Source organism: Trichosurus vulpecula, chromosome 8, assembly GCF_011100635.1.
Source record: "Trichosurus vulpecula isolate mTriVul1 chromosome 8, mTriVul1.pri, whole genome shotgun sequence".
In the NCBI taxonomy this organism is placed as follows: Eukaryota; Metazoa; Chordata; class Mammalia; order Diprotodontia; family Phalangeridae; genus Trichosurus; species Trichosurus vulpecula.
This window is the reverse complement of record NC_050580.1, coordinates 32,327,601-32,347,858: the sequence shown is the minus strand read 5'-3', so window position 1 is coordinate 32,347,858 and position 20,258 is coordinate 32,327,601. Positions and strand designations below refer to the sequence as shown.

At 46.1% G+C, this 20,258-nt stretch overlaps 1 protein-coding gene across 1 annotated transcript; it reads left to right on the top strand.

Moving 5' to 3' along the window:
* The first annotated feature begins 666 nt into the window (after positions 1-666).
* TACR2 (tachykinin receptor 2) lies at positions 667-14,498 on the top strand. The gene is made up of 5 exons (XM_036736466.1): positions 667-1,058; positions 4,438-4,629; positions 7,067-7,220; positions 9,590-9,786; positions 14,303-14,498. The coding sequence occupies exons 1-5, from the start codon at positions 667-669 to the stop codon at positions 14,496-14,498; spliced, it is 1,131 nt and encodes a 376-aa protein (XP_036592361.1).
* The last annotated feature ends 5,760 nt before the right edge of the window (positions 14,499-20,258 follow it).

The following is a 20,258-nucleotide window of genomic DNA, read 5'->3' as shown; positions in this document are numbered from 1 at the left end:
AAAGGGAGGCTGACCAACCCAGCAGTGGGCCGAGCCTGGCAGTTTAAAAGGAAGCAGAGACAGCCAAAGGCCCAAATGCGATCCCTACCCCTGCCTGGATGAGGCGAAGATCCAGCCAGCCCTTCGAGCTGTCCTGAGGATCAGGGCGGCAGTTGTTTCAGGCTTCTGTCCCATAACTTCTGCCAAAGTTCCCACCCTAAGCAGAAGCCAGGACCTGGAATTCCACAGGAGCAGAGGAAAATCTCCCATCCTTGCTTTAAACAGCCACCGTTAGGAGTCGAAGGAATTAGCAGGAATAGAAGGAAGAATCCCTGGGTAAGTCCCTTAATTTCTCTGGGCCTCAGTTTCCACATCTGTAAAATAAGAGGGTTGGGCTAGCTATGAGGCCCCTTTAACGCTAACTTGTGATTCTGTAGTGTGGGTTTAGTCCTGATTCTGGTAATTACTACCTGGGTGACTGGGGTGAGTTAATCCCTCACCTTCTCTGGGTTTCCTCTGGAAAAAAAAATGAGAATTTGGGACAGGATGGCTTCGGAGACCCACCTTCCTACGGCAGTATGACCATCGAAAGGCATTTTCATTCCATAGCAAATCCATAAAACAGAATCTGGGGAAAACCAAGAGATTTCAAGTCCTTCACCCTTCAGCCCCACCCTGCGGAGCGTCATGGTCACATGCATCCTCTCAAGTGATGGAAACATCTCCTCAGCCTCTGAAAGCAACACCACAGGCATCACAGCATTTTCTCTGCCCAGGTGGCAGCTAGCCCTCTGGGCCATGGCTTACCTCTTCCTGATACTGGTGGCCCTCACGGGCAACATCACTGTCATCTGGATCATCCTGGCACACAAGAGGATGCGGACGGTGACTAATTATTTCATCGTCAACTTGGCGCTGGCTGACACCTTCATGGCCACCTTCAATGTCGCCTTCAACTTTGTCTATGCCAGTCACAATATCTGGTACTTCGGCCAAGCCTTCTGCCACTCCCAGAATTTCTTCCCTGTCATGGCGATGTTTGTGAGCATTTACTCCATGATGGCCATCGCTGTGGACAGGCAAGTGATGGGGAATCGATGTGGGGGGGGGCGGGCAAGGCATAAAGGATATGCGGGACAAGAAGCCCCTATCAGTGGATTGTGTCAGTCCAGCATAATGATTAATAGAGCCACAACTAGGGTTGGGTGATCAGGGCTTTGTCCCAGGGTGAGAAATTTAGAAGGTGCTTTCTCCCCTGCCCAGCTTGCCCCTGAAGCAACACTCTTGTTCCACAGAGACTATCCTCCCTTCAGCAACTTAAGAATCTTATAATTTCCTAGATGGTTGTTCTACCTCCCCACTACTCTCCATCAGTGGACTCAGTCTGGATGAATGTACCCCTTCTTCTACTCCTCTACTGCCGCCACTAGTTGTGGTTCTGATAATAAGTAGGCAGTTAAGTGGTACAGTGGACAGAGTGCTGGACTTGAAGACAGGAAGACCTGAGTTCAAATCCTGATTTAGACATTTACAAGTTGTGTGATCCTGGGTAAATCCCTTGACTTCTCCCAGCCTCAGTTTCCCCATCCGTGAAATGGGGATAATAACAGCACCTACCTCACGGGGTCGGTGTGAGGATTGAATGAGAAAGCCCGTGCAAGGTACTTTACAAACCTCCAAGTACTAATAATGCCTCGACCCCAATCTCACCAAGTAGTAATAAAGTACTTCCCCCAGAACCACCCTGTGAGGTAGGAAGTGCCTGTGAGACTTGTTTGCATGCACATCAGAAAGGATCTTGGAACTGGATGGGCTTCAGGCCTGTGCAGGATCTGTCTTGGGTTTTTGTTTGGGGTGGGGGGGTAAGGAGATGGGGGGGACATGTCCAAAATGCATTTTGGGAACACAGGATCGCAACATGGGGTTTAACAGGAGCTGAAAACTAGACACTCGTGATCTTGCCCGTTACGATGTAGGCTTCTTGAGAAAAGGGATTGTTTCATTCTTTGCACTCTCAGCCTAGCATATAGTAGGTGCTTATTAAGCACGTGTTTATTGATCTATTCACGCTGGGCAGCTCAATTTATTTCTTGGTGCCTCAGTTTCCTTATCGTCCGGATGAAGAGGCCTGATTGACGGCCTCTCAGATCTATGACTCCACCTACTTCCCGAGAACTGCAGAACGGCCTGGACGAGGGCCAAACATTAGCCAGACTTCTGCTGGTTTAGAATCTCCTCCCTTGAGCCCTGGGCATCTTCGGGCTTGTTGTGCTGGTCTGAGCTCTTGAGAAGCCCAGGGAGATGCAGAATCACAATGAGAATCAGAAGACCTAGGTTAGAGCCCAGCTGGACTACGTGTGACCCATGAGATCTCCTTCCTTTTTTGTGTCTCAGTTTCTCCAACTGCTAACATAAGGGTCTTGGACTAAGTGACCTCTAAGGGTACTCCCTGTTTTGAATGTATGAGCCTAGGATTCTCAGCCCTTAGGGCTGATGTAGGATCTTGGGAGAAGGTAAAGGCTCTCTGTAAGAACTTGGGTTGTTGAGATAGGTGGACACTCTCCTCTAAGAGCCCTAGGTTTGGGGTCAAGAGGTCTTGAGTTCAAATTCTGACTTTGTATTTAGTAGGAGTATATCCTCGGGAGAGTTGTTCCCTTTCCCTGGGTCCATCAATGTGGGAAATTGCACTAGGGGTCCCTGTGGTTCTTTTGGCCTTAACTCCTATAACCATTTGAATCTATGCCTCCTCCCAAAGCCCACTGAACCTGCCTTCCAAGGGCTACCCGAGAAGCCTCGGGCCTGGGCAGTCATCTCTGGGGGTTAAGCCACTGAAGGGCCCTGCTGAAACGCAGCTGTTACTTGGGGGAAGGGCTAACATACCGTCCACTGTCCTCAGCTTAGCCAGAAACAGTGAAATCCCTTCTTTCCTTTCACACACAGCTGGGATCGCAAGAAATGGACCTGATAAGGTTTGATAGGGATTGGTGAGATTTGAAAGGGTGAGCAAAAGGAAGGAACATGGGCTCGGAGCCAGGAAACCCCACTTCAAGTCCATTTAAGTGCCTAGTAAGTGCCAGGCACCGTGGCTCAGCACTTTGAAATTTTATTTTTTGGAAGGGGGTAGGCGAGGCAATTGGGGCTAAATGACTTGCCCAAGGTCACACAGCTAGTGTGCCGAGTGTCTGAGGCTGAATTTGAACTCAAGTCCTCCTGACTCCAGGGCCGGTGCTCTTCTCACTGCACCACCTAGCTCCCCTCAACACTTAGCAAATTTTGTCCCATTTGATCCTTGCTATAGCCCGGAGATGAGGGCTGTCATGATCCTCTTTTTACAGTTGAGGCAGACAGAAGTTAAGTATCTTCCTTCGGGTCACACAGAGAATAAATGCCTGAGGTCCAATCTGAACTCAGGTCTTTCCTGATTTTAGCCACTGTGCCACCTGGCTACACACATGAAGAGTCAGAAAGGGACCTTAGAGTCTGCCTCATTTTATAGATGAGAATAATGAGGCCCTGAGAGGTCCAGTGATTTGTCCAGGGTCACACAGCTGGTGAGCGTCCAAGGCTGGATTTGAACTCAGGTCTTCCTATCTCCAGGCCCTTCATGCTAGCCAATGCACCACCTAGGTGCCTTGGGCAAGTCACTTCCCGTTCTGGGCTTCAGTTTCTTAATCTGTAGAATAAAGAGTCTGGACAAGATGGTCTCTAATGCAGCAGAATCTAATGTTGCCTCCCATGTCCTGGCCTCGCATCTAAAATGTCACCATGAAATGGATTCCTTTGGGTCTGGTGTGGCAGGCTTTACAGGCCGTGGAACCGCACCCCCCCCCCCCCCCCCGCCATAAAAAGGCAAGCAAATCCCAGGAAGGGGTTCAACCGTAAGGTCTTTTCAGTCATTTTTGTCTCACTGGGTTTTTGCGGTTGTTGTTCAGTCATTTTCGGTTGTCCCACCCTTCATGACCCCAACTGGGATTTTCTTGGTAGAGGTACTGGAGGGGTTTGCCATTTTCCTTCTCCAGCTCATTTTACAGAGGAGGAAGCTGAGGCAAACAGGGTGAAGTGACTTGCCCAGGATCACACAGCTGGAAGTGTCTGAGGCTGGATTCAAACTCAAGTCTTTCTGCCTCCAGGTCCAGAGCTCTATCCGCTTGCTACCTAGCTGTCCTGTCACTGGGTTAGTCCCTAGCTAACTGAGATTGAGGGCCTGTTAGGAATGGGACACAGGAAATGGCCTAGAGAAGACCCAAGATGGAGGAAAGGGTAGAGGCCTCTGTCTGAGACTCAGTTTCCTCTCCTATAAGATGAACCAGGTGAGCTCCCATCCCGGCTGTCCTCAGGAAGGCAGAGCTGTGTGTAGGGCCAATGTCATGGTCACAGGTGGTGAGGAAGGGAAAGTTGTCATAAAAATTGGGGCTACAGCTCACCAGTGGTTTTCCACGGTGCCTCCTCCTTCTCCAGGTACATGGCCATCATCCACCCCTTCCAACCGCGGCTGTCGACCCTCCGCACCAAGGTCGTCATTGGGGCCATCTGGCTGGTGGCCTCTGGACTGGCCTTCCCTCAGTTTTTCTACTCGACGGTCACTGTGGAAGAGGGAGTCACCAAGTGCATTGTGGACTGGCCGGAGGACGGCAAGGTCAAGCTCCTTGTGTAAGGAGGGGGGACTTGATGGATTGGGTTGGGTCAAGAAGTACCACCCCAGCCTGGTATCTCTAATGCCTCCAGGGTTAGGTACAAAAGCCTCTGTCTGACCCTTAAAACCCTTCACAGCCTGCCTCCAACTTGTCACTCCCAGGAGCACACATCTACCAGGAACCAAACTGGCCTCGCAGCCATTCCTCACACACAACCTTCCATCTCCAGGCCCAGGCCCAGGATGCCTTCTCCTCATTTCTCTCTTAGAATCCCTAGTTCAACTCTCAGCTTCTGTGCCACCTTCTTTATGAGTCCCCCCCCCCCACCGTGATTGTAACATATAAATACCTTGTGTTTATTTGTAGTATCTAACAATAGAATTTAAGCCCCTGAGGACAAATTTTCATTTTCTCTATCCCCATCACCTAGGGCACGCCTGGCATAGACACCTGATAGATGCATGTCACACTGATTCATTGTTTGGCTGGCCTTTTGATTGTGGTGTCCTGCTCTCTATAACCCCTCCTGGCTCACCTGTGTGAGCCTGGCCCCGGACAATCAGGTCATCCGAGATATGAATCTTGGTGCCCGCTGGGAACAGAGCCTGTGTTGGGCCCTAAGGACTTCTGTCCCAGAGAAACCACAGTCTTTGCCCTCACACAGTTTATAATCGAACAGAGAAGAGAATACCAAGTAGAATTTTAATACCCAATTGGGGACGTGGGGGCTGCTTGATATAGTCTTGGAGTCCCATGTCTCAGCAAAGGGTGAAGTGGATAATGGCAGTGCCTCTAAGGAGGAACTGGGACTATTTAGCCTAGAGAGAGGAGTATTTGAGGGTAGAGAACCTGAGAACGATCTTCAAGTGTCTGAGGCACTGTCAGGGAGAACAGGAGTGAGTTAGATGGGGCGGAATCAAGAACAGTGATAGAAGTTGTACAGAAATTGCTTCCTGCAAAGAAAAACTTGTTCAGAATGAAGGCTAAACACAAATCGGCTGCTTCCACAGGCGGTGAGCTCCCCTCGCTGTGAGCACTCAAGAGGAGGGTGGACAGTCGCCTAGGATCCTAGGTCTAGGGCTAGGAGGGAGGTCTCGGGGGAAACTGAGGCCCAGGCAGGCGGTGACTTGTCCGAGGTCCCAGGAGCATCAGAGGAGGGATTGGAATGAGTCCTCTGCCCTTTCCACTTTCCTGGGATGCTGCAGAGGAATCTCAGGTATATCAAAATCTGAGGCTTTGGGATCTGACCCTCTCACAGCTCACTGAGTGAGCTCAGCCACGAGGGGGCAGAGTTTCTTGACCCTCCACAGCTGTCCTACCATCACCCAGCAGAACAGGGAGAGAGGAGGGATGGGGACGCAGAGGCGGGGCACACCCATCTGCAGACAGTGGGGGAGGGGTTACCCTGCCTGGCCCCCCCACCGTGGGTTAGAGGCAGCCTCGTGTTATAACAAGGGTGCTTTCCTCAGGCCTCTATGTAACAAGAGGGATTCCTGCTTTAGGCATGGGTTTGACAGCCCTCTGCCCTATAGAGGAGGAAACCTTCCATCTGGGGCCATGAGATCTGGGTTTGAATCTCACCTCTACGATCCCAAGCCTGATTCTGCTATGCACTATATGACCTTGAGGCAAGACCCTTACCCTCTCTGGGCCTCGGTGTCCTCATATGAAATAGGACAGGGTTAGGGAGAATGATATTTAAGATCCCTTCAAGCTTTAAAACCTATGAGGTGCCTCTTTCTGAACTTCAGCTTCCCCCTCTATGAAATGGGGGGATGGCATCTAGAACTAGACCCATTGTCATCCTGGTGATAACTCCTGGGAAGCTATAGCCAGGCAAGCCACTTAGGCGGCTTACGGGCATTGTAAGGGAAGGGAAAGCAGCAACAACAAATCTGCCTCTTTCTGCATTTCCCAAGTTCATTGTAATTGTGCTCTCAGAAGCAGCCCCCTAGAGGGAAGCTCAGTGAGGCTGGGAGGTCCAGCCCTGTTCCCTGCCAGGTTCGTCTAGCAGGCTCTTGGGCAGAGGCTTTCATCTCTCCCGGGCAAGTCAAGTTAACAAGCATTTGTTAAGTGTTTACAATGTCAGGCAGTGTGCTGAGCATTGGAGATACGAAGAAAGAAAAAAACAGTTCTTAGAATTTAAGCTGAGTCCTGAAGAAAGCCAGGGAAGCTGGGAAGGGAGGGGAGAAAGTACATTCCAGACATAGGGGGCACAGCCAATACAAAGATATGGAGGCTGGAGATGAGGTGCAAGGAACAGAAAGTAGGACGGTACATCTGGATCATCATGTAAGAAGCCTAGAAAGGCCAGATTGGTGGTTGGGGAGGGTGTGGAGAGGGGGTTCTCAGTCAGAGACAGAGGCAGTCCCGTTCAGCTCAAGGGTCCTTGGATTCCTCTAGGGGCCGAGGCAGCCTTGTGACCTGAGCCCACCTTCCTGTTTCCTCCCCAGGTACCATCTCACCGTGATCATCCTGACTTATTTCTTGCCACTGGTGGTGATGTTTATCACGTACAGCATCATGGGTGTCACCCTCTGGAGACAGGTCATCCCTGGAAACCAGCTGGTCCAGCAGAAACCGAGGAACATTGCAGCGAAAAAGAGGGTGAGCTGAGAGCCCTGTGCCAAGCACAGGCCGTTCTGGGCCCTGCTCTGGGCTGCTTTATCTACGGAACATGCAGGGTCCATATGGAATCCATCCATGCCCATAACCCTTCGTGGCTGACCCTCCTTTGAGGCCAGAGGATTGTAGATGAGATAGAAGGGACCTCCAACCCCCTCATTTTACAGCTGAGGCCCGGTGGGGTTAAATACTTTGGCCAAGTTCTTTTCTCACAGATAGCAAGCACCAAAAGCAGGCTCAGAGATTGTAGAGTGCAGCGGTGCTTTTCCCAGTGGCCACCTTGGGTTCTCCAGGCTAGGCCAACAGAATACAAACTCTCATTAGCTCCGACACCAAGCTGGAATGGCTTAGGGTTTGGACTTTGTAACAGCCTGCGGACCTGTCATGTGAGGACCAGCTGGACGAGTTCTGAGAGGCCCGTCACCAGCTTGGCTACAAGGAGATGCATTTTCCTGACATGGCAACTCTTTAGTTAAGCAAACAGCATTTATTAAGCACATACTATGTACCAGGTAGACAGTTAGGTGACTCAGTGGATAGAGCACCGGGCCTGGAGTCAGGAAGTCCTGAGTTCAAATCCAGCTTCAGACACTTAGTAGCTTTTTGGCCCTAGGCAAAAATGAACTGGAGAAGGAAATAGCAAACCACTGCAGTAGCTTTGCCAAGAAAACCCTAAGTGGGGTTACAAAGAGTGAGACATGAGAGACAACTGAATGACAAATGACCATGCATGACACTATGTTTGGGAATACAAAGGGAAAGAGAGAGAGAGAGAGAGAGAGAGAAGGAGGGAAAGAGGGATGGAGGAATGGAGGGAAGGAGGGAAGCAAGGGAGAAAGGAAGGAAGGAAGGAAGGAAGGAAGGAAGGAAAGAAGGAAGAAAAGGGAAGAAGGAAGAAAGAAAGAAAAGGAAGGAAGAAAGAAAGAGAGAGAGAAAGACAAAAGGAGGGAAAGAGGGATAGAGGGATGGAGGGAAAAGGGAAGCAAAGGAGGAAGAAAGGACAGAAGGAAGAAAGGAAAGAAAGAAAGAAAGGAAAGAAGGAAGGAAGGGAAGGAAGGAAAGACAAACAGAAAGAATGGACAGAAAGAGGGAAAGAGAGATGAGAAAGAAAGAGGAGGGAGAAAGAAAGGAGGGAAAGAAGGAAAGAAAGGAAGGAAGGAAAGGAGAAAGAAAAGAAAGGAGGGAGGAAGGAAGGAGGAAGGAAGAAAAGAAAGGAAGGAAGGAAGAAAGAAAAGGAAGGAAGGAAGAAAAAGAAAAAAGGAAGGGAAAGGAAGGAAGGGAGAAAAGAAAGGAAGGATAGGAAAGAAAGATGGAAGGAAAGAAAGAAAAAGAAAGAAAATGCATTCTGTCAGGGTAGACACCATTTACATATATGGGGGAGCAAGCACTTATTAAGCGCCTACTCTGTGCCAAGTGTTTCAGAAATGTTATCTCACACTGTCCTCTCAATAATACTAGAAGAGATGGGTACTATTATCATCCCCATTTAGGGATGGAGAAACTGAGGCAGTCAGATTGTAAGTGACTTGCCCAGGGTCACACAGCTAAGCGGTGTCTGAGGTCAGATTTGAACTCCAGGCCAAGTGCTCTATGCAGTACTTTAGGGAGGGAAGGCATCAGTGATCGGGGAGGATCAGGAAAGGCTTGAGCATCTCCAGTCTGGGGAGGAAGGGGTGCCAAGGAGGGTGTTGGCTGTGGAATAGTGGATCCAGGGCTGGGCTTCGAGTCAGGCAGACCTGGGCTTGAGTCCCTCTCATCTGATATATCCTAGCTGAGTGTCCGAAAGTAAATCACTTAATGTCCCTGAGCTTCAATTTACTCTCTTGTAAAATGGGGAGAATGATGCCAGGAACACCTTCCTCACTGAATGAGATTGTGATATACAGAAAGTGCTTTGCAAATCTTGTGTAAATGCCAGCTATAATAATTCTTCTTGGGGGCCAGGTCAAGGAAAGAGAGGGAAGAAGCATCTGCAGGTGAAACAGGACTGGAGATAATGCTCTCAAGTACTAGGTAGAGGAGGGTGAGCTGGGGGTGTACACGTCACTGCTGACCATGTGCTGAAGACACGGAGATGGGCCGAGGCTCAACCTAACCTTGAAGACGGCCATCATGTGCCCATTGGGTGCACCTGTCTCTGGTCTTCTCCAGTACAAACTCGTTTCAAAGATGCCTTGGAATTGTTCTGTGGTTCTTTGTGGGTAGATACAGTGCCCTGTCCCTCCAAATAAAGTAGAAGCTGCCTGAGGGCAGGGGCATATGTTCTCAGCCCCTTGGATTTTCCAGAATGCTAAAGCAGAATGTGGCGGCTGGACTAATGACCCCAGGCTCTTTCTCCTTCCTCCCAGCAGTTTGTGAAAACCATGGTGGTGGTGGTGGTGACTTTTGCCATCTGCTGGCTGCCCTATCATCTCTACTTCATCCTGGGCACCTTCCGTCAGGACATCTATTGCCACAAGTTTATCCAGCAGGTCTACCTGGCCCTCTTCTGGCTCGCCATGAGCTCCACCATGTACAACCCCATCATCTACTGCTGTCTCAACCAAAGGTGAGTCTCCCACAGGCCCGAGCCCGGGCTCTTCAGCTTGGCCTTCGAGGCCCTCTACAAGAATGACCACAATAATGATAACCAATAGCTTGGTCTCACTTGACCTTCATAATTACCCTGTGAGGTAATTACTACAAGGGCTACCAGCATTACACTCATTTTATAGATGAAGGAAACTGAGGCAGAGGCAGAGTGACCTGACCGTGGTCACACTGTACGTACCAAGATTCACACCCAGATATCTCCTCACTCCAACTCCAGCATTCTTTTTTTTTTAAACAATATTTAACTTTTATTGATCTTTTCCTCCCTCATCACCTTTATTCCTGAATGGATCCCAGTGAGCCATCCCTTGGGATGAAGATTTTTGAAAAGAAAGAGAGGAAAAATCAATTTGCGAGCTTGACTATATATGCAGGATTCTATACCCAGAGTCCCCCAATTTTATAAAGAAGGGCGGGAGAAGGAGAGACCAATAGAGTAGAATGAGCAGTGAATGTGGAGTCAGAAGGCCCTACCCTCTGTCACTTACTGTGTGCCTCTGGGAAAACCATTCCATGTCTTTAGGATTCCATTTTTTCATCACTAACCCAAGGGGGTTGGAATAGATGTCCTCTATGGTCCCATCTTGTGCTAGATCGATGCCCCTCAGAGGAGGGGGACATTTTCTTATCTCTTCTTTGGGACCAACCAATATTCTTTCTACTTCACCTCAGGCTGGTCCCTCTCTACCTTAACAGAAAAGTGCAGTATATATGTACAAACATGTGTTGCATATATTCATTTGTGTGTACATGCACACATGTGTATATATGTACATACGCATCCACACACGTGACTCCCAGCATGAAGCCCTGGCTCTAGACCAGCTGGTCTCGTCACTGTTACCTTCCCAGGGTCTACTTCTTCATCACAGCTCTAAAGCTACAAAGGTCCTTGGACATTGCCCAGTCCTTGGTCAGATGGTCAATACTATTGGCTGAGCACCCCCTGATTTCTGAGTGCCATGTTAGAGGCTCATACCATATGTTGGGGAGGAGAGGAAGGAAGAGAGTAGCGAACAAAAGAAACGGAGAATATGGTCTCTACATGGTGTTAATGACTGTTGACAGTTCGTCAACAAGCATTTATTAAGTACTTATTATGTGCCAAGTACTGTGTGAGTGCTATGTGTGATGCTGGGTGCTGAGGAGACAAAGAAAGGCAGGAAGCAAAGTCCCTGACACCCACAAACAAGATCTGGCAACCTTACCCATCCTCCCACCAGGAGGATGAAGCATGAGGAAGGACGTCCCAGTGGTGAGTCAGCTTCTGGCATTTCTGAAGACATTGGGTTTCTCAGTGTCCCTGAATATTTCATCTGTTTTTAGCCAAGTCGTGAAGTAGATTCTCTTCCTCCATGTCTGGTGTTCTTTCTACTGCACCACAGCCTGCTGCAGCCTCCCTGATCCCATTTAGCAGCTTCAGGGTCCATCTAGGCCAAACCCCACCCTTACAAGACTCTGCTCTTCCACCCTCCTGAGAAGTGGTTGGATACTCAGTCTATCCTTGAAGACCTACAATAAAGGGGAACCTACCACCCCGGGGGGAGGAGCTCATTCCCCTTTAGATAGCTCCAAGTTCTTAGCAAATATTTCCTTAACAACCCTGAATTTGTCTCTCTTCCATTTGAGTAATGCCTTATGTAGTGTATTACAGTTTTCAAAGTATTTCCCCAGCTATAAATAAAATACCAGACTTTAATCCAAATCCTGCTTCACATTAACTAGCTGTGTAAACCTGGACAAGTCACTTAAAACCTCTCTCAGCCTCAGTTTCTTCATCTCTAAAATGGGGGTACCTTTCTCACAGGGTTGTTGTGAGGTTCAAATGAGCTAATATGTGTAAAGTGCTACGTAAAATGTTAGCTATTATTATCTCATATGATGATCACAACGATGGCATGAAGGGCATACGTTACCATCAAATCCAGAACTGAAAGAAACATTTTACAGATAGGGAAGCTAAGAGGTCACCCAGGTAAGTCACAAAGTTGAGATTTTAACCCAGGTCTAAGTCTCTCTTGTCTCCCACAATTTCAATTCTTCAGAGACTGTAGTAGTTCATAATTCAAAACCACTCAGTGTCACTGGGAAAATGCTGATGTTAAAAAGATGGATTTTGTATCAGAGGGGATATTTATGTATGATATAAAATCAGTTGGGGACCATTGAAGGCACAACAGGACTTCCCAAAGACAAGTCAACCTGCCTTCCTCCTCCCAGTCCATTCTGGTCCTGACTCATTATACATTTGTAGCATCTGTCCCACATCTACAAACTGATGGAAGAAATTAATTCCCATTCAATGCCCATTCAACTGAATGTTATAATCTGAATGTTTATCATCAATTTAATTTTACCTGTGTGGAATATGAGGATGATGTATTTTGACAATGTAGGTGTATGGCTCAACTTTCTTCTTGGTAATTTTTTTTTGGAATAATTTTCTTGGGGGAATTTTTCCTCTCAAATATCTTGAAGATCAATCTTCTACTCCCTCTCTATTGCAGATTTCTCTTGGGTGTACTTGGTTAGGTCCAGCTACTCTCTTGTATTTCTTCATCAGATATTATAAACCATGTGGATATTGAAAACGGATCACTGTAGAAACATTGGCCCATCAGTTTTGTTTGTATTTCCTGTTTACCCATCTAGCCTTATCTATCGCTGTTCTTGGGATGATCCAGCTGAGTCCTCTCTCAAATTCCTACAGGCTTTTTTCCTTTCCTATTGTCTTTTGTTGTTTCAGATGTCAATAACATTTATAATCTTTCACCATCTTCCATTTTGTACATATTAAACCATCATTGCCCTTGACTATCAGGTCTTTTCTGGTTGGCAGGAAAATAAAAGATTTGCCGACTTATGAGGTTTCTGGGCTAGTCTGGCCATCTCATTGTGGAGATTGTTTTACATCAGTTAAACTTCTCTAAGAAATGGTGGTAGTCAAAATCAATGTCTTCATTTTATCCATTTTCCACAGTCGACGGGTCATTTAAGTAGACTGAGTTGGATCTGTTGTAATCATGTGCAATGCCATCTCTCCTTCTCCTTCCAATTTAATGCCAATCTTGACCTTTACTCTTACTAATTAATGGTCTGACTGCACACAGACAAATGTCTTGGAAATGATTTTCTCAAAACAACCAATTGTTTCCTGTCTGTTAAGATACAGTCAGTTTCCTTGTGGGAGTGACGTTCAGAGCTTACTATATCTCTGACTTCATTAAGATAGAATTCATTATATGCCTGCAGGCAAGTATTGTAGATTTTATTATCTCCATCTTACAGGTGAGGAAACTGAGGAGAGATTTCTGAATAGGATATAAGCCTTTTGACTTTTTTTTCTTAATCCACACGGTAGATAGAAAACCCCAAATTGAGAAAACCTGGGTTTGATTTCTGCCTTGTCAAGTCACTTAACCTTTTAATAGTGTCTGAAGCAACTCTCTAGCAGGTACAGAGAAGGTGCCAACCTGCACGGACAGGAGCTCCCATACTCCAAGAAATGATAGGTTTGGTAAAAAAAAAACCCTAGAACTGTACTTTCTAGCTTATTTTTATAGTCTCCTCCACAGTAGAACCAAACTCTATGTTCACTTGGCTTGGATGATGTTGCCAAGGTCTTTGTAGATTAACTTTCTATCTTCATTCTCTGTAGTGTGAGCTACAGTTATCTTTATGGTGGTCTTTTTGTTGACATCTACTGTGACAAACTCACATAAAATGATGCTTCCTGGGGCCTTTGGACACATGATGAAAGCAATCCATCTAGCCCCTTTAATTGGCCTTTTCCAGGGGAACCTGGGAGCCAGGGTCAGCTGCTTCTTCATGCTATCTCTGGCTTCATTGATAGCATGAGTGTCAATATCCATGTGGTTCAGTTCCCATGGTAGCATATCAACTTGCTTGTCACTTGACAAAGATCTCACCTTTAGAGTATCAACAGGCAATATTTATCAACAGTCTAAAATTGTGCGTTCCTCAGCAACCTCTGCCCGCTTTCCACCATCATGGCACCATAACTACAAAAGCAGAAGGGGATGCTAGATGGGAATGGAGTCCATTTTGGATTTTTCTCTTTCACGGGTCTCTGCTGCCAAAGGATTTATTACCTGGTGGCTGAGATGCTGGAGGTAAGCTTCTCTAAGCAAAGTCAGTGAGTAGTATTTATTATGTAATTAAGTACCAGGCACTATGCTAAGCTAGGTGGGCTAGGTGATAGCAGGTACAATCTGTCTGTCACCCAGGCAGTACCTGAAGCCTTTTCAATTTGGTATCTACACTGCCCAAGCTTGGCTCAGCTGGCAAAACCTGGGGTCACCTTTGGACCCTGATGAAGCATTGATGGGAGTGGCATTGATGTGTAAGGATGGAGCATTGATGGGAACCGATGGCTTTACCTTCCCACTGTTCTTCTGGGTCAGTCTCCATTAACCTGAATGCTGGATTCATCAGAACATTCCACTCCCTAGGTTTCGCTCTGGCTTCCGACTTGCCTTTCGCTGCTGTCCCTGGGTCACCCCGCCTGATGAAGACAAGCTAAAACTCTTCCAGAGCCAGTCACTGTTGATGACTATCCACAAAAACCACAACAAAATGTCACTCTCTGTCAGAAAAGCATCTTTGCCAGAAAGCCCCAATGATCAGGAGGGAGACGTTGGGTACTAGCTTCCTAGCGGACTCTGATGGCCATCCCTTCCTCTTTGCTTTGCTGGAGACACATATGGAATCCCTTCTCCCTTACCTTCCTCTCTCCCTCCCCGCCCCCACCCTGCCCAAATCCTCCCTTGGAAACAGCAATATCCACTTTGGAAAGACAGTCCTTAACTGTCTAGTAGAAAGCAAAAAACAGGCTATGTCCCTGGGCAGACAGATAATTTTCTCTAAGGGGGCTTCCTAGTTTAAAGCCTTGGAATTTTATAAAGTTGGGTTTGTGCTTAAAAAAAAAAACAAACCAACAAAGCAGAGTCACCAAACCAGAACAGAGAATATCAGCTGATAGCTATATATCACTTTAATTTTTTACAAAGTGCTCTCTTAACTTCGTACACAGTAACAGTAATATTGTAAGATCAAGTGAATGACTTAGCGATTGTCAGCAGTACAGTGATCCAAGACAGCACAGAAGGACTTAGGATAAAAAAATGCTACCCACCTTTAGAAAAAGAACCGATGGAGTCTGAATGCAGACTGAAGCATACTTTTTTAACTTTATTTTTCTTGGGGTTTTTTGGTCTATGTTTTCTTTCACAACATGACTAATATGGGAATATGTTTTGCATGACTACATGTGTATAACCTATATCAAATTGCTCGCCTTCTCAATGAGGGGGATGTGGAGGGAGGGAGAGAATTTGGAATTCAAAATTTTAAAAATGAATGTTGAAAATTGTTTTTACATGCAATTGGGAGAAATAAAACACTGAATAGTTTTTAAAAAATAAAAAAGTGTTCTCCTTACTAACACCTCAAAGGTAGGTAAAGACATGTATAAAAGAGGATCCATTCCTCCATGAGTGGGCTGTCAGCTAGCTCAACCCCAGAAAACAGCTCCATGTATTAGATAGCCTTGTGGCAACACACTGTTAAGAGGGCCCTGAAGCACATGTCTCCTTGTATATGAGGCTCCTAGAATACCCAGAGTGGGGAATAATGGAAAATGTGCTCATCAGTATATAGGTTGAAACCCCTCACTCACATCACACGTGTGACCTGAGGTAAGTCACTTCACTTGTCTGGGATTCAGTCTTGTCCTCTGTAAAATGGACTGGATGACCTGGGAGGTCCTGGGCAGCTCTAAAGCAGGGATGCTTTTAGAACAAGGAAAGACTTAGCATCCAACACCTTCCTCTACCCCCACCCCCATCTGATAAGGAGCCCAAGAGGGAAGCAACCTGCCCCAAACCATGCAGTGGTGTCAGGACTGGGACTCAAAGCCTGGTCTTCTGGCTCTAATCCTTTGTTCTTTCCACTATAAAATGCTGGGTGGAGAAAATAAAATTTTGATTTTCCATTAGAACATATTAAAAACACACACATCATGAAACTGGGATCAGAGAAGACAGTCTGAGCTCCATGTGTCTTTGAAGAACAAAGATAGCAAGCAGCAGGTTCTCTCATCCTGACTCCTCAGGATTCACCGACCAAAGCCAAATAAAGGAAAAACCCTTCCAACCAATATTCCCAGCTCTACATAACCCCCCTACAAGCCAGTACTGAAAAGACCTGGGTTCTAATTCTACCTCTGACCCTTTCTAGTTGTGTGACCACAGGCAGGTGGCCATTTAACTCTAGAGCTTTGGTCTTCTTATCTGTAAAATCGGACTATTAATATTTGTATTATCTACCTTACCAGGTTGTTGTGAGACTGAAAAAAAGATAACACCTTGCAGACTTAAGAGCACATTATTATTATCAGCTGTCACTATTAATGCCAATGTATGGGTGGGAGTAAGAAGCTTCAAAGACAAGGAACCGTCCTAAGCCACCAGTCAGAGATGGCCTCTCCCCCAGAAAATAATCAAGGACTTTGTCCTCTCTAAAAGTCTTTGATTGTCATAATAACCTTGTAGGCTAAATAAGGCGTGCCTCGTTATCCGCACTTCACAATAAAGAAACTGAGGCCCGAAGCTTGAATTAGGGTTCTGCCATTTATTAGCCTTCTGACTTTGGCTGAGTTATTTCACCTCTCTGGGACTGTTCCCCCAACTGTACAATGAAGAAGTTGACCTGGTCGATATCTAAGGTTTCTTCCAGTTCTAAATCCCATGAAGTCTCTGCTCAGACAGAAAGAGAAATAAGACCTGGCCCCTGCCCTCAAGGAGCTTACAATCTAGTAAGGGTAACAGTGGGGAACAAGTTATGGTTTATGATTGTGATGGAATACTATTGTGCTATGCAAAATGATGAGAGGGATGGTTTCAGAAAAACCTGGGAAGACTTATATGAACTGATGCAAAGTGAAGTGAGCAGAACCAGGCGAACAATTGCTACAATAACCGTGATAGTGCAACGATGATCAGCTGCGAATGATTTAGCAACTGCAATCAACACGATGACCTACCACAATTCCAGGGGTCTCTTGGTGAGACATGCTCTCAGCCTCTCGATGAGAGCTGATGGCCTCCAGGCAGACTGAGGCACAATTGTTTTGGACAGAGCCAATTTGGAAATGTGTTTGCTAGAAGTACGTGTTTATATCAGGGAGGCTGATTTTTCGTGCTTTGTCAGGTGGAGGAGGGAGAAGGGAAAGGGGAGAAATGAATCTTTTTAAAAATGTTAATTAAAATGTATAAACATAGGGTATGAAAAATGCCTGAGAAAATAATTTCTCTTGATTATACAGATTTATTACAAGGGCCCTGGTTTTTTTTTTCTTTTGCATTTAGGGAGATGGGAGAGAAAGAAGACAGATTTTGATTAGTTTTAAAAAATATATAACTCTGATTATGTCAAATTGAAATGTTTTTGTACAAAAAAAGCCAATGCAACAAGAATTAGGAGGGAAGCAGAAAATTGGGAGAAAATCTTTGCAACTAGTATCTCTGATAAAGGCCTCATCTCTAAAATATACAGGGAGCTGAGCCAAATATATAGGAATACAAGCCATTCCCCAATTGAGAAATGGTCAGAGGATATGAACAGGCAGTTTTCAGAGGAAGAAATTAAAGCTATCTACAGGCATATGGAAAAATGCTCTGGATCGCTGCTGATTAGAGAAATGCAAATCAAAACAACTCTTAGATACCACATCTCTCCTGTCAGATTGGCTAAAATAACAAATCAGGAGAAGGATAAATGCTGGAAAGGATGTGGGGAAATTGGAACATTGTTACGTTGCTGGTGGAGTTGTGAGCTGATCCAGCCATTTTGGAGGGCGGTTTGGAACTATGCCCAAAGGGCTATAGAAATGTTCATACCCTTTGACCCAGCAATACCACTTCTAGGGTTGTATCCCAAAGAAATCACGCAAGCGGGAAAAGGACCCATATGTACAAGAATATTTATAGCAGCTCTCTTTGTGGTAGCCAAGAATTGGAAATCAAAGGGATGCCTATCAATTGGGGAATGGCTGAACAAGCTGTGGTATATGAAGGTGATGGAATACTATTGTGCCATAAGAAATGGGGATGATGCAGACTTCATAACAACCTGGAAAAACCTACACGACATAATGCTGAGTGAGCGGAGCAGAGCCAGGAGAACGTTGTGCACAGCCACAGATATATGGATTCCGTGAGGACCAACCCTGACATACTGCGCTTTTCTCAGCAACCTAAGGGACAAGGACAACTCCAGGGGACTCACGATGGAGAATGCTATCTTCATCGAGACAAAGAACTGCGAAGTTTGAATACAGACTGAGGCACACTACATGCTCGCCTTTTCTGCTTCTCTTTTGTTTTTGTTTTTGGTTTTTTGGGTTTTTTTTGGTTCTGTTTCTTCTTTCTCATGATTCATTCCATTGGTCAAGGTTCTTCTCCACGACTTGACTAGTGCATAAATTAATTCAATGCGAAGTTATACATGACAGTTATATGAGACTTCATGCCGTCTTGGGGAGGGAGGGGGGAGGGAGGGGAGAAAAACTGGAACTCAAGACTATGTAGAACAGTGTGTGGTAAATTAAAAATAAATAAAGAAATTTATAAAAAAAATATATATAACTCATAAAAAGTTTGTGATACAAGTGTTATGAGATGATAGGATCAGGAAGTTAGGGCTGGAAGGGATCTTTGAGATATCATTCAAGGCCCTTATTGAGTGCAGTAACCCATCCAGGCCACAGAACAAGTTAGCCCTGGACTTGAACAAGGTCTCCTAGGTCCCAGGTCAGTACTCCTTTTACTTTTTCACACCGTATTCCCAGAGAAACTGGGAGGCAGGGAGAGCTCTCTGAGGCTGCTCTGGATTTGACCACAACCATGTTCCCAATGATCTTTATTTCTTTGCAATTTTAATTTTCTTTGGACCAAACCTGTAATTTCACCGGTGTTGGGCAGGGCTGTCAAATATACCTGCATGTGACTTACAAGGCTCCCAAGTGTGGCCTGAAACAGATTAAAATATAATTGAGAAACATTTCACAAAATAAATAAAAATGTAATAGAACATAGATAATGTTAATATGTGGTTTTCTAAGTCAATGTGGCCAGCAGGGATCCTTCTGTACCGGTGGCCCCTAGTTTCTATGTAAGTTTGATACTATTCGTGTAGGGAACCCACGGTGAGGGGACTCCCATTATTGGCATAGCTTGGCAACTTAGTCTTCGAGAGCCCAGAGAGGTTTAGTGGCTTGCCTTGACTCACACAGCCAGCACATCTCAGAAGAAGGGCTTGAACCCTTGTCTCTGAAGCCAGCTTTCATGGGATGTGGGGAAGTGTATGGAGCAAACCTCCTGTTTATGAGGCACATTTGACAAGTGCAGACACAAGTAGATATTTTCAATGATATAAGTAGATTCTCCCATGCTGTTAGTCACGTGAGCAAGGAGAGCGTATTCGTAAATCGCTTAGCTCAGTGCCTAGAACATAGCAGGTGCTATATAAAGTAAGTGCTTATTTCCTTCCCATTCCCCCTTCTTTCTAGGCCCTGGCTATAGATATTTGCTGCCAGGAAAAGGCCTGTGACATTCTACTGTCAATCATGCTTTCTACCTATGTGACCTTGCTGGAAGTCTCTTAATCTCTAAGGTTTTCTGTTTTCTCATCTGTAAAATGGGAGGTGTGTGGCCTAGATTGCTGATAGGATTCACCTCCTACCTCCAGACCCAGGGTCCTGTCTGCAGATAAGCCAACCCTGGACGGATTTAAAGAAAAACTACTAAACCATCATGGCTGTTCAGAAGCAGAATGGTCTGCACACAAGGCACGTGGAATTCACTCTCTAGAGGTCAAGTGTTGGCTGGATGAGGCCACTGGTGGGAAGCAGGCTGCAGAGGGGACTTCCTGCCTATATGGTGGTTGGATGAGGTGGCTTCTGAGGTCTCTTCAAAGCTCTAGGCTCCTGGGGATGAACAGAGCTCCAGATCTGGTAGGCAGGACACTGCAGAATGGGCCCAAGGCAGCCGAGAATTGTTGCGCCTGGTGAACTTGTAGAGGCCCACCAAAATCTGGTGCTTTGAAGAGCTCAGGGCTGGTCCATGAGACGAAGCTGTGGCATAGTGGATGGAGCGTTGGCCTGAGTCAGGAAGACCTAAGTTCAAATCAAGCCTCAGACACTTCCTAACTGTGTGACCCTGGGCAAGTCATACAACATCTCCCAGTCTCCTTTTCCCTATCTGTAAAATGAAAATAATAGGACCTACGTCTCAGAGTTATGAGTGGAGCTATAGAGTAAGCAGGACTTTCCTTCCAGAAATAACAGTCAAATCACTGAACCCAAACCTTAGTGTCCTCTCTTAAGATGAGAGGATTGGCTCTGAGGGA

Bases quoted from the DNA above. Each gene is read 5' to 3' on its own strand.
- TACR2 (XM_036736466.1), top strand. From the start codon at position 667: ATGGTCACATGCATCCTCTCAAGTGATGGAAACATCTCCTCAGCCTCT. The intron at 7,221-9,589 runs GTGAGCTGAGAG...TCCTCCCAGCAG, and splicing joins ACATTGCAGCGAAAAAGAGG to TTTGTGAAAACCATGGTGGT. The intron at 9,787-14,302 runs GTGAGTCTCCCA...TCCACTCCCTAG, and splicing joins TACTGCTGTCTCAACCAAAG to GTTTCGCTCTGGCTTCCGAC.